Below are 14,606 nucleotides of genomic sequence, written 5' to 3' on the forward strand. Positions count from 1 at the left end.
GAGCTGTTCTATCTTGTTATGTTAACACCCAGAATCCAACTGGAGTATGTAGCCTGCAGATCCCAAACACAGATTAGCACAATCTAATTTACAGGTTTAAGGATGGAGGGTTGCTTTAACTATCAGCAGTGCCGATTCAGATTCAGTACTCAGCACATTCTTCATCAAAGGGAAGCTCTTCATTATCATTAGTTCAGATTACAACCACATATCCACCTGCTCAATCATTAGCTGCTGATTAGATTAAAATTGGAGGGAGTGATTTTCTACATAGGGTTGAAAAGCTGTTAAAGGAATGTTCTGGATACAATAAGTTCAGCACAGTCGATCACATTTGTTGCATTTTGTATTTCATCACTGACGTAAATCCCACGTGCGTTTCCGATACATCAACAGATGTCGTCACCCACCCATTGTCAGGTAAAGATGTAGCATATCTTGTTTTTATCATCAGATATTACAAATGTGTGCAGACAACTAAAAGGAAATGAGCTGATGTCCTGCTGATTCAAGACACCATTGTGGTGGACAACCTGCTCAGCTCCATGTGAATAAGGAAGCTACCTCTCTTCTCAGCATGCTTACGAGGATATCATACAAAGGTTACCGCCACTACTACATTATTACAATGTAATTGAAAGACTGGATATATGGTTAGTAAGTGATTCTATCACATTAGTTCCATGTATATGACATGTATTTGCCATGTTTACATCCATTAGGCTATAAAAATGTGGGATGAATTCAAATGATTATATTATTATGTATTATGCAAAAAATGTAGCTCATTTAGTTCCCATTCCTTTACTTCCATTCATCATATTTGCATTTTTATATTATGGATTCAGCACATTGAAGATTAAAGGGTGACCATTTTCTACTAGACTGGATCTACTGCATTAAGATTTGTTGTGTTAATAATCAGTGTCTTCTATTTAGCTAATGTGGTATTTCAAGAGAAGCAAAATTCTCTCATATTTAGATTACATTAAAAAAATTATTTTAAAAATGATTTATGTTTACCTGAGGAAAAACTGTAATGAAAAGTAAATAAACATTTGCCGGAAAACACGTCAATGACCTTATAATACATTCACTGCATACAAAAGCACGAAGCGCACCAAGAACATTCTGCTCATTTTATTAAGCAGAACAATTCTCTAATCTGTAGAGTTCTTCAGATTGACCAGAGGGGCGCTGTGGCGCTGTCCACGGCCGATTGATCCGAGCTGACGACCTGATACCCTTCACCAAACAATTAAGAGATATTTCTGTTAGTGTCGTCTCAAGAAATATCCTTTAATTGTAAGGTGAAGATTATCATTCTTCATCCTATATAGAGAAAAATGTCAGAAAAGTATGCAGGAACATTTCTGCCATTTCCGCGTTTTTTCCATACCTAACGAAGATAAAGAATTCGTTCCATGAGCTGCCAGAATCGTTGAAACGACTGTCCTTATTTCTATAATGTTTTATTGTAAAACCGCGTATACGCCATAGCTAGTCAGTCATTCACTATTCACAGTCATTCAGTCTCAATCACCCACTTGTTTTCCTTCGCTCCGTGGTTGCTACAGACTCCGTTTCTTTTCTTTTTCAGGGTGCTAGCGGGGTCTATAGAGAGTACCGGGCAAAATATCCACCGATAAACGGAGCGCCCGCGGTCGCTCTTCTCACTTCTGGAGTCGCTGTCAGCGCGGCGAACTTCTGTGGAGAATCTGAACCGTCCGTATCAGCAACTTTTCTTTCCCTCCGGCAGCCCTGAGTTTAAACCCAGTTAGGGTTTGTGCGTCTCATTTGAAAAACATAGTTTAGCACTGAATGTTTGAGGAGTATTCTCCTTCCCAGTGGCCGGCCGAACTTCACGCGCTCAGGGCTGCGCTAGACCTCCCGCCGCCACTCCGCTGTGGCGACTCTCTCCGGCGAGCGCAGATTTCATTTCTCCTTGGTTTTACCGTACCGTTCCGATCTGTCGATTCTGCGGTCACGTGGTGGAGCGAAACGCGAAAGACTGCGAGCTTTGAGAGAGAGTGAGTGAGGAAGAGAGAGAGAGAGAGAGGGGGGGGGGTCTCTCTCTGCGCTGCAGTTAGCAGTATCCAAACCACACTGAGAGCTGGAGCGCGCGGACCCGTTGCTTTGCCTCTGACCGTGGTACCCCCGTCGTTTCCCTCGCTCTCCTACCCCTCCTTTTCTGCTTTCCTTCCCTTGAGAGCTTCTTTTTCTTCCCGCGAATATCCTTTCTCACTTTCAATTTTAATAGATCTCGGAGAAAGATAGAAGTGACGCATCCTTGATCTCCTCCACAGCGGTCGTTCTCGCGCACGCTCTTTTTCTCTCTGGAACTGGATTTTTGAAACGACGTGGACGCGTGGATGATACACCGGGGCGAGAACTGGAGATGGAGTTGCTCGTGATCAGCCTCTCCTTATGGATCCTGCAGTGCCGCTCAGCTCGCGCGGACTCCATTATTCACATCGGTAAGCACGGTCTCGGACAGACGCGCTGAATCACGGATGGCTTTCTTCAGTGCATCGTATTTTAAAGTCGGAAGCGTGCAGATTTGACTTGATAGAAGGCGTATTCGCTCCCCTGAACTGTTTGACATTTGATAAACGGCTTTAACTTGTCAGGAAACATTAGCAAACAGGTCCACAAAGTGCATTTCAGGTGGTGCTGAACGCGTAGGCTTCACGAATGATTTTAGGTACACGTATCAGCAAATCGAGACGTCTATTCTCGGTGTGTTTCAGGGTTAAATCCAGTCCACCCCTCCCCAGCCTTAAGCCTGAACTTTCTGTTGAACGTGACGGAAATTTTAATTTCGTTCATTGAGGTACTGAGCGCGCGACAAGTCTCTTCCCGTGCCCGCTTGGCGTTTCTTAACAGAACTTCTACTTGTGCTGATGCCTTCTTTGTGTAGATTGTATAACATTTATCTCAGATGCTTTTGTTTTATCAGACGTTTGTGTAGTGAGCTTGGCAGCCTTGTGTCAGTATGCAGCATTCAGACCTCTTTGGTAACTTATGCTGGGAACGAAATTGATTTGCTTGCTGACTTCACTATAGGCACAAAACACACCTAAATATGTTACTTGCAGAAATGTGATCGTATTAGGCTAAACAACACTGGTTCATGCCGTATTCTGATGCGTAAAGCGTTGTAAATCTAGTGCTCTTCTGTTGGTAGGGAACCTCTCTTTTGTATGCAGTGGATGTTCTGCATCATCCGGTGCGCTTGACTGTTCTTCTCATCACTAGGATCACTCAAAATTGGATTTGAAGCTTAGTTTTAAAGAAGGATGATGTTAAGTCTCAAATTTGAAGCATAGACTCTACTGTAAGACAAATTCGCACTTCAACAAAATGAACCTTTACTGCAATTATCTCATGCTCTGACTTCTTGTTAGTTACCAGTTAGTCTATTTATATACGTAATTCTTCTCAGGCTTTTATTGCTATACTACTTAATTAGGTCTAAATGGTTTGATTTAATGGTTTATCCTTGTTATAGATTATAACTTTTCCCTGGGTATAGGTGGTTTTAGGTAGTGGATAATAATCTTATAGTTGTGTGCTGTATAGTCACATGAGGTGAACCAATTTTTGTTGTCTAGATGTTATTCAAAAATACATTAAGTGATGTTTTATAAACAAATTTCATGCACAGATAATTAACATGGTCAGTTCATCATTAGTGATCACACCATTTATCCAATCAGCACAAGAGGAAACTCCTATAAATAATCAAATACGTTCTACCTCCGTTATCTCTCGACTTTCAGCATCCCTCCGCCACCCCTACGCCGCACCTTCAGTCAGTTTCTTCCCCAGCACAGGGGGAAGCACTTGGGGAGCGCTTTAAGGCCAGGCTGGACACCGAGCTCGGATCCCTCTCTTCAGACAGGGGGGAGTCTTGCCGAGCTCGGAGCCCTCTCCCTGGACAGCACGCCAAATACGCATAACCTTTACTCAATTTAATTATATGTAAGTGTGAACTCATGAAATTTGAAAGTATTAAAAAAACATTTATCTGCCAAACAAAGTCAGCATGGTGTAACCGAAATAAAGGAAGCCATTTTGTTGTCATGTGACAAGAAAACCATAAAACATAGAGGACACTTATGATTTTATTTTGACTTTATGAAAAGACTCATGACAAGTGGAGTGAATTAAAGAAATCATCTTGATATTAATAACTTAAAATGTTGGGATATTTGTTTAAAAATACCTTGCATGTACATATTTAAAGTGTAAGGAAAGTAATTTAGCATTTCATCTTCTTTAGTTTTGTAGAAAGCGGTTGTAAACATTTTTCATACAGTAAATGTATGAATCCAGCACAAATACAAAGATTGTATGGTGTATAAGAACGTTGCACACGTTTTAGACTAGATTTTGAAAATGTTTCTCCTTTTTATAACCTTAAACATCCTTATTTGTCTTTGACCTGCATGTGTTGGCGAAGTGATTAAAATGAGCGCACTTTTGTTGCCTCAGTGCACGGCATGAGGCCTCAGCGGCTGTTTGTTGATGGCTAACCATGCATGTAAATAAATAAAGGCCTATTTGCTTCTCCTACACCTTTGGCACTTCAAGCCGGCTGCTCTGTGCATTTTATCACTGTCGCCTTGATCTCAATATGTCATATCATCAGTGGGTCACTGTTTATAGTCCTGCACAAATCAGCCTTATTGATTGCATCCAGACACATTCTGATTTAATACTGGGCTGTATTTCCAAGTGTCAAGGACTTGTTAGTGAAACAGCACTTTATGGGTTACTCAGTCATGTGAAGTCAACATTTAAATCGCTCTGTGCAGTATTATGTCTAGGATTCATCCGTAAACAGCTGAATGAAAGAATTACCCTGCTTAGGACATGGCCCACTGGAATGTGCAAATCTGATAGGTCAGTTGTGGCAAAGAGGAGTAAAATATTTTTGTATAATGACATCTAAACTTGGATATTTCACCATTGGCCATGGCAACAGACCAGTGCTCTCGTGTCATCATCAATGCAACTTTGGCAGCATCTTGCAATTGGAAACATTTGGATTGCAAATGAATAGTTTTTAAATTAATAGTGTAATATTGCATCAGTGGATGTCTTGTTGCTAAGCCGATTGTTTTCATTTGTGGAAGCTTTAAGCTAATCTACCAGTAAGATATTAAAAAAAGGTTTCTCAAATCAATACTCCATATCCAGTAGTTTATTTATTTTGTAAGTAGCTGTGCAATAAGAGCGTAATCCCTTACTTCATTACTTTTTTCCATTTCATTCATCTGTCTAGGATATTTTGTATGACCTGTCGACTTTTTATGCCTTTCAAGGACACAGCAAACTCCAGCAACATATAAAAACAGCTCATATTTATCACAGATGCACCTTGTCACGTATAAGATCCCCTTGACATAAAAGATCTTCCTGTAGGCTTACAACCCACTGTGTTTCCACAGACTGCAAAACGCCCTTGACAAATTAGGGATGCGTATAGAATATTTACAGCATTTCCAGCACTTGCGCTCTCCATGGTGCTGAACTCGCTCCTGAAATGCCGTTGGCTATTGACAAGTGAGGAAGTTGCTGTAAATTGTATCTGATGGTTATACGGTGCATTCTCGGTAATCTGAATGGGTATAATATAGTTTCAACAGTTTGACCCACATGATGAATCTGTGTTCCCTTCATTTTTACCCCTTAAATGGGTATGAAAGTTTGGAATGACTGTGAATGATGTATTAATAACGAACATTCTGTTTCATCCAACAGGAGCTATTTTTGAACAGAACGCCATACGGGACGACGAGGTTTTTCAGCTTGCCATTTCAGACCTGAGTTTGAATGACGACATCCTCCAGAGCGAGAGGATTACACATTCTATCAAACTTATCGAGCCCAACAACCCCTTCCAGGCGGTACAGGAAGGTGAGTGAGTGACTGGTATCTCTCAGAAATCGATTAACCATGCCGTTCTACTTTATCTTTATGTCCGATCCATTTGCTTGAGCAGTTACCTGATATCTCCAGACCTTCTTGTGAGGCTCTAACGTCAACAAGTAGAATAGCTGCAGGTGTGGGATTTCCATAAGTGTTGGTTTCCTCCTTTCAGTCTTTATTTCTATTTAAATCTTCTCTTCCCTTTAAACAAACTAATGTGTTGTCAGTGTTCTGATGATGAATCTAAAGTAGCTAAAATTGGCACCTCTTGGAATCAGTATCCAGTGGAAGAATAGCCATGTGGAAATGTGCTGAGGACATATGTGGTAACATGCTGAGTGTGTTTGTGTCACACAGGCAAGCTGGATCAGCAGTGCCGCTCACAGACATTGATGTATGAATGTAGCACGACTTGATTTATGATATCAAGCATGAAGGCCAGCTGTCATCATCTGTCCAGTTCAGACATTTTCATTGCTTTCCTCATATGAGCAAATCGTCAGTTTGTTCATGGCTACCTGAGATGAGTTTAATGAGCCGTTATCATAACTGATTTCTCTCATATTGCAGAAAGGGTTCAGAGTCCAACTTCATGAAAATTTCCATACGAAGTTGTTACATTTCATAATAATTAAGTTCTTTAGAATGTTCCTAAGTGCAGTTCTTTTACTTCTCAAATATCTTAAGATGTTCTTGATGAAAATGAATTAAACATTAAAAACTAGGTCCCTGTTTAAGTTGAAGTTAACTTCAAATGACTTATAAGTAAGTTATTTACAGTGATTTTAGGAACATTAATTTTAGGGATTCAAATTAGTTTTCTTTTTAGAACTATGTTAAGAAAAAAAGCTAAGAACATTCTTGAAGTCCCACTGCAGTCGCTAATTTTATCCCTTGAAACTCCTCTTTGATGATCAAAATGACATATTTAAATTTTTTTCCCCTGTGAAAATAATTTCTTCATACCTTAAAACAGCTAAATATGGATATGTAAATATGTATATAATATTTACATTAATATGCAAATAATTCCCCACCTCCACTCAATCACAGCTATATACCATGTATGTCTGAACCAGAAAATGATTCCAAAGAAGAACACGAAGAGCAAATTGTACAGGGTCTTCTCTTCAACATCGGACATGTACAATAATTGATATCATTAGCCTTTGGCTTGATACGTTATCAAGCAGCTAATAACGTGTTGCTAATGTCACACAAACCATGTTCCCGTTCGCCATCTCAGGCAACTGTCTTCTAAAAATCATCGTCCTTAGGTAATAACGCTTTGCTAATGATATGAAAAGCCCTTCTCTGGGGGCTGGATTGACTTGATTGGTTACATGTTTGTGACGGTAGGAAAGAGGGGCTGTATCAAACCGAATTTATAAACTATAAAGTCTTTTTTCGCTGCATTTTTAAGGAAAAAATGTTCAGCAGTGGTGTTGACTGATGAATTTGCACTTGTTTCATTTTTAAGCATATTAAAAGCACCAGATAGACATATAAACAACATTAAAAACTTGATTTTCACCACAGGAGGTCTTTAAGAAATGCTTTTTGGGAATACATTTTTTAAAGCTAAAAAATAATAAGTAAATGGTAGATAAGAAGAATTTTATTCTTAAAAATGTTTAGTGATTCCTTTCCAAGAGTGTTTAGAAATGACAGAGTGAATGATTGCCCATCCTAAGGATATTGAATATTGTGCTTCCGTCTGGTTTCCAGGGGCTCTGGGATCGATTAGCCTCCCTGGTTTTGAGTGACAGTTGAGTGGTGATGACCTTTCACTTTGCTCTTTAGCTCACATTCACCCTACTGAGAAGAAACTCACCTGTCAAATATACCCACACGCACACACACACACACACACACACACACACACAGACAAAACCACTTAATCTCCTCTATCAGCAACACACATACACTTTTGGCATAGCATAGTTCTAGCCTTTACCTACCAGTCAATAAAATGACTTAAGATCCTGTATGTGGACAGATGACACACAGTAGGAGTTTGTGGCTCCAGTGTGTATTGTGAGGACCCAGTGTTCATCTCACCTGCATTTTTTTGCTGGTATGGGCATTATATCTAATTAATCATTACAGCTGTGTGACCCCTCCACCCCCACCCCACACACACACACCACATCATTCACCCACACAGACATCTACCATAGTAGGTAAGTGTGTTAGTGCAGAGATGTGTGTGTGTGTGTGTGTTTTTATGAACAGTGCTACTGCATGACAATGAACCAGTGCAGTTTTTCTTGGTGAGAGACAATAATGCAAGATAGCAGATTCCTGTTGTGACGAGTCAAGCTAATATTCGAGAGGCAAATGTGGCCTTGTTGTGTCCTGCAGTGCTTTTTGGGGAAAAAGTGCTGACGTGGGAAAATAGAGTCACCTGAAGGGGAAATCACTTGAGAAGTGTCACGTCCTGTGTGAAAATAACTTTTAGCGAGTCCTCTGAACGGCTCTTTTTATTTCTTTTCATCTCTTCTCACCCCTTCAGCTTTTTTTTCTCTCCTGCTAAGCCTTTCTAAACCCATGATTTGATCTGTTCGGCTTCTAGGGTGCAGGAAATAGGAATGGTCATCCTGGATGCTGTCAGATCTTTCTTTGCTCGAAGGGTTTGACACTCCCTTCTTGTAAAGATGACAGATTTCTCCATAATTCTTACTCTGTCTCCTCCTCTTGTCTGTGGTGCTTTCCTTTTTTATAAGTCAATAAGGACACTCTTCATCCTCTAAAAGGGCTTAGGCTGCTTATCAAAATATCTGTTATTGGTGGAGAGATCTAAATTGAACAGGTCAGAAAAATGCATACTCGTAAAAGCATATTTATGAGGTTGATGATAGTTATGTCATATTGGGATTTGAGGGTAAATAATGTAACGATACAAGATTGCTAAATATCACAGGTCAAATTTTGTCACATTTCTTCATTCTGGTAAAATACAGGTTTCATCAAAGTGGACTTTTAGTCTCTGGCAAAATTGCTCTCACTTCTCATGACAGTTGCTTAGTGCAGCTTTGTACAAGTCTGTAATTCTAAGCTTTTAGACTTTTTTCTTCAGCTTCAAACACACTTTTAAGGTTTCCTCAGAAAAAGACCAGGAATTTTTTTTCATAAATGACTGGCTGCTTGACTGTGCATCTGAGAGAGTCTGTGGGAAAATGTGTGTGAATATAACTTACATTTATTTGGCATATTTTTGTCATTTTTATCAATGGTAATGTAATCAAATTTAGCTGTTTTTTGTCAAGACATACTCATAGACAATTTCCACCTTAAGTAAAAGTTAAAAAGGCATTAAAGTTTAGAACTTAAAAAAAAAAATACAAATCACATTGTGTGTATTTATTGGCACAGTTATGTAAAAGTTTCAATTGTGTCAGATATAAATTTGTGAAATTTTTCTCAATTTTGAGAAATACATTTGCTACTGTGAGAAATAAAGTCACAATTTTGAGAAGTAAATTTGCAGTTGTGATGGAAAAAGCTGCAATTTGTAAAAATAGTCACAATTGTTAGCTATACATTAAGTCCTGTGCAATTTTGAGGAATAAAGTCGTAATTTAAAAAATAATAAAAATTGTTAGATATTCAATAAAGTCGCATAAGGAATAAATTTGAAATAAAATAAAAAAAGGCCCAATTTTTAGATACGCAGCAAAGTTGCAATTTCCAGAAACGAGGCGAAAACGAACTTTCATAAAAACCTGTCTTCACACACACATTTTTTCTTTCATATTCACACAGATAAATTCAAATGACACCTACAAGATTCCTTGGTCCCTGAACTATTAGAGATAAGTTTCCCAGGCAGCTGTACAAAAACGGTGCATGGGTCCCTGTTCTCTCTCTCTTTCTCTCACACTCCTGCGCTTTCACTGTCTCTTATCTAAAGCTGAGTCAGGAGGTGGTCTTAGTTGGCAATTCACATTCTGACGTGCCCTTTCAAAATGGCAGCTTGTCTACTCCGGGTCCCCAGTGAAGCTACGGCCAGTGTCTCATATTAATGAGATCCAAAATGGCTACTGCCAGGATCTCAGTTTCATTTTTAATGTAGTGCGAGCCTCAAATCACTGGACATCTTATTCATATCAGATCTCAAATGTCTGTCGCCTCAGAGGGGGAACAATATATTCTCCAAGACAACAATGACAAGGTTCATTATGGGTCCTAATAATCAGAGCTGTTGTTTGTAATAGCCTGTACGCTCTAAGGGAGAGCAATGCTTTGCAATGGCATTAAGTGTATTCTCTTCTCAGCGTTTGTGACCTTATGGTTTCACAAGTGCCACTGAAGTCTTTGTTTAACGCTGATGTTAACAACACTTAGTTGCCATATTTTTTTTTATCTAGAACAACGTACAGTATATTTTATGCTACTGGCACATTCCCCTGGAGAAATCTCGAGTAAAGTGCCTTGCTCTATGTTTTCCAAACTGTGGCCCGAAAACCTTTAGGGGGCTAAATGGTCTCCATGGAAAATTTGAGAAAATGTCAAATGTTTTTATTTAATGTATTTGGTCACACTTTATTTTAATGTCCAATTCTTTCCATTAACAAATCATTAACTACGACTTTTGCCTCAATAAACTACTAATTTGCTGCTTATTAATAATTAGTAAGGTAGTTGTTAAATTTAGGTATTGGGTAGGATTAGGGATGTAGAACATGGTCATGCAGAATATGTGCTTCATAATTACTAATAAACAGCCAACATGTTAATAATAGTCGTGTTAATATGCAACTAGTTAATAGTGAGAATTGGTCCCCATACTAAAGTGTTACCATGTATTTTAACAGTAATAAAAATAAATCTGTTTTTATTTTACAAATGCATGTAGCTGTATGAATAATTAATTTAAGGTAAATATTTTCCAGATTCCAGATTTTTATTTTCAGATGACATTTTAATACAAATATTTTCCACAGATTTTTTAAATAGTTTAGTGTGTTTTTATACCATAACCTTTTGTAGTAAAGCAAATATATATATATATGATTTATGAAAGAAGAATGAGACAGTGATAATATGAAACTATGATCTGATATAAAAATGTTTTTCATTATTTAATCAATATCTTTAATATATATATATATATATATATATATATATATATATATTCAAATTCTTTTTACAAACCTACTTATTAAGCATCCCTTCACGAGCCTCTAGGGGTCACTGGACCCAGACACCACATAGTTACAGCTGAAACATGTTCAAACAACAGGCAAATAGCAGTGATGGAACAAAAGCATACTTTTGCAATATGATATTAAATGAAAAGAATTTAATTGACTAACAGTCATATTCACTGTGAATATTTTCACCTTAATGCTCTTTGTTAGATGTTTATGAATGCCCTGGGAATAATTTAAGGAATGAATATCAAACACCTGAGCCTACATGCATGTGAGGACAAAGCGCGGGCCTCTTGTGGCATCTGGCACCATGATTTCTGTGTAACCAGTACGCTTGATTAAAGGACGAATATAGATAGAACCTTGTTTAATTAGAGCGAGCTCCGGAGACAGAATGGTTGGTGAGATCCATTCAGGGCCTTAGAGCCTCTCCCATCATTGTCGAGTGACCAGGTTACCGACCATGAACCACTCTCGTTTACAATGAATAAAAAACAAGCATCAGATAATTAGCTGCCTGGAGAAAAGAGCTGCCTCCATCCCCCTCCCCGTCTGTCTCTCTCACTCACTCTGTCTTTAACAAGTACAGTATCCTGATATGCTTTCATTAAGCAGATTTGCATTGCATGGTTATTAAGCTAAAAGGATTATAATTGTCTCTCTAGTGGTGTGGTCTGGGTAAGCGGAGGTAAAGCTTGCGGATTGAGTCACATGTGATTTATCAGATGTTTGGAACAGATGAGCGAGTTAATGGTCAGAGACTTTGAGCTGCTATGGTAGACCTGATGGAGAACATTATTTGTCTTTGAAATTGTCCTTGAAATGGCCTTGCAGTGATGCAAGAGTTGAATGAGAGCACAAATGGGTGATGTGAGAAACCAGATGTGGATGTACCGTTGAGGTTGTTAACTTGTCAACAAAAAGCACTCAGGAAATTACATCATGTCAGTAGCTGTGTTTCCATCCAATTAATTTCTATGAATATTCAGAATATGACAAAAAACTGCTGAATTAAGGTGCGGTCACATTTTTCATTGTTCTGTAAATTTTCACAGTGAAATCAAATAATTTCAGTAGGAATTTTGGGCAAGGGCCAATGTTTTCCTCATGCAGATTTTGCATCGGGTTCAGTTGGTCATGCAAATTGAAACAGAAAGCTGCTTGGTTAGAAAGTGAAGTTGAAAGTGTGAGCTGTGCTTCAAATATCACCACACAATTGACAATAGATAATGGAGATTTTTTTTGCCCATGCGCAGTTTCACAGAAATTTGCTAATGTGTCCGCACTAGCGGAGGATCCATCTTATGGGTTCATTAAAAAAAAAAGGTAAATTCTGTAGAAACTGGTGCAAAAATAGAAATAGAAAAAGAAATTGAAGACACTGTGGCTCTTTTATTGAGCATGTGGACAAACTTGTTAAGGCAAAGTCACGTGACCTTTTTTTAAGCGCATCTTTTACTGAATATAACTCTACCTCAAGTGAGTGTTTTTATTTTGTGCAATTTGGAAATTTGCACAAATAAAAATTTAATAGATATGGATTATATTATAATATATTGTAATAGTGTTGTTGTATATTGTTCTACCAACACAGGTAATGGCATAATGATGTTGAGTTCAGGAACTCCCATAATGCAGTGCTCTTTACAGCTCAAAAGAGAGAAAAATTACAGGACTTTTGGACTGATTCTGAAACTGATTGAGCTCTGTTTTTTTTTTATTTTTTGTCTCTTATAGCAGTGCAGTAGTTTTGAGAGATGTTCTGCTGTTTTTGTCAGCAGGCATTGAATAATGGGCTGTCTGGGTGATTTTTAAATTGAATACATCATATTTCATCATTTTGCCTCACACTGAGGTAACGAGATAATACACTCTGGGTTTTCTTTCGCATGTGTTTTGCTACATTTGAAACTGTTTATGGACAGGAAAGAGCCTAAATCTGAGCGGATTGTTCAGACAGCAAAGGGATTTGATAAAACATAGAGACATTCTTGCATGCAAAGCTACTAAGGAAAGTTTAAACAACTTTGAGCCCTTCAAGCTGAAACACTCCACTCATTACAAGTAGAAGTTCAGTGGAAAATCTGCCCCATGTCTCTGCATTCTGTCAACATTCTGCCCGCATCCAAAGAAGAGTGATAAATCTCAATTATTAAGCACTTAGCAAGTGTTTTTGGCATATATACACTACTGTTCAAACTTTTGGGTGAGTATTTTTTAAAAGGAATTTCAAAAACGTCACAGTATTCATCATAAATTGATAATGATTAGAATATTAGAATATTTGAATGAAGAGGAATCTAAAGAATCATGTGAAATGTAAAATACATGGCAAAATATATTAAATATAATCATATATTAGTTATAAATTACATAATATATAAAATATATTAAAATAGAAAACGGTTCTTTCAAATTATAATAATATTTCATAACATTGCTTGGTGAACATTAGAGACTTCTATCCTACCATCCCCAAACTTTTAAACGGTTTGATTGTACTTAATTTCCAGTCGAGAATGTGGAAAGCACAGTATGCAACTCAAAAACTCAAAGTAGATCCTCAGAATATACTGTACTAAGTCTAGTTTAGTTCAGATTTGAACGCTGTACCCTCATTCTTTTAGCTGCTTCATTGGCAGTGATGGGAATAACGGCGTTATAAATAAACGGCGTTATTTTTTTCAGTAACGAGTAATCAAACGAATTACTGTTTCCCCCGTTACAACGCCGTTACCGTTACTGACAATAAAATGTGGCGTTACTATATTATATTATTAGAATTAAAATTTTCAGTTCATCTGAATGGATGCGCAGTGTAGCTGTATTTGACGTACCATAAACTCTAGTGTGAAGCGCACGACTCGCCGTCGCTTTCTCTCACGTACACGCACACGCACGCAAAGAAAGATACAGAGCACGAGAGTCTTTCATAACATGCAGAAGTGACGCGCTACATGTAAACGATATTCTTTGTTGTATTTTCCTGTCAAAATAACGGAGTTCCTTTGGAATTCTTCAGCTTTTAAGAACTGCCGGATTCTCTGGTAGTGGGCGGAACTAATGCGCAAACGACAATCTCATTGGCTGACGCTCACCTATTATCGTCCCTGTTTTGATTTCAGCAAATCAGTTCGAGCGAACGCAGACAACGTGATTAATATTCATGAACCCAGCAGCTCATTAATCGTTAGTGCGTTTTATATTGATGACAAATATGCATTCATACTTGGTTATTCTAATTACTAAACTTCTATCATCATATAATATTAAATTATCATAATATTATATTATAATGCTTGACTGACTGATACTAAGTGTCAGTAGATAAATAGTGTAGATTAATGTACAATGTTTTATAATAATAATTTATTCTTTTTAGTGTCCATTTCATTAATTTAACATATTTAATATTGGGGGGCATCCAAAGTTATTTGACATTTGAACATTTTTTAAAAAGTAACGCAATAGTTACTTTCCCTGGTAATTAGTTACTTTTATAATGATGTAACT

The 14,606-nt window shown here is 37.8% G+C and overlaps 1 protein-coding gene across 3 annotated transcripts in view; it reads left to right on the plus strand.

The window, feature by feature from the left end:
* Nucleotides 1-2,078: 2,078 nt before the first annotated feature.
* Nucleotides 2,079-14,606, plus strand: part of grid1a (glutamate receptor, ionotropic, delta 1a) — a 266,174-nt gene continuing 253,646 nt past the window's right edge. The window contains exons 1-3 of one of the 3 annotated variants that reach the window (XM_058749871.1): nt 2,127-2,151; nt 2,307-2,477; nt 5,770-5,925. In XM_058749871.1, the coding sequence (XP_058605854.1) occupies nt 2,399-2,477; nt 5,770-5,925 (235 nt within the window). In that variant the 5' untranslated portion in view covers nt 2,127-2,151; nt 2,307-2,398. Of the gene's footprint in view, nt 2,478-5,769; nt 5,926-14,606 lie in introns of all 3 variants that reach the window. The other 2 variants (XM_058749873.1, XM_058749872.1) reach the window with 2 other exon arrangements.

The sequence above is a fragment of the Onychostoma macrolepis genome, chromosome 17 (assembly GCF_012432095.1).
Source record: "Onychostoma macrolepis isolate SWU-2019 chromosome 17, ASM1243209v1, whole genome shotgun sequence".
Taxonomy (NCBI): Eukaryota; Metazoa; Chordata; class Actinopteri; order Cypriniformes; family Cyprinidae; genus Onychostoma; species Onychostoma macrolepis.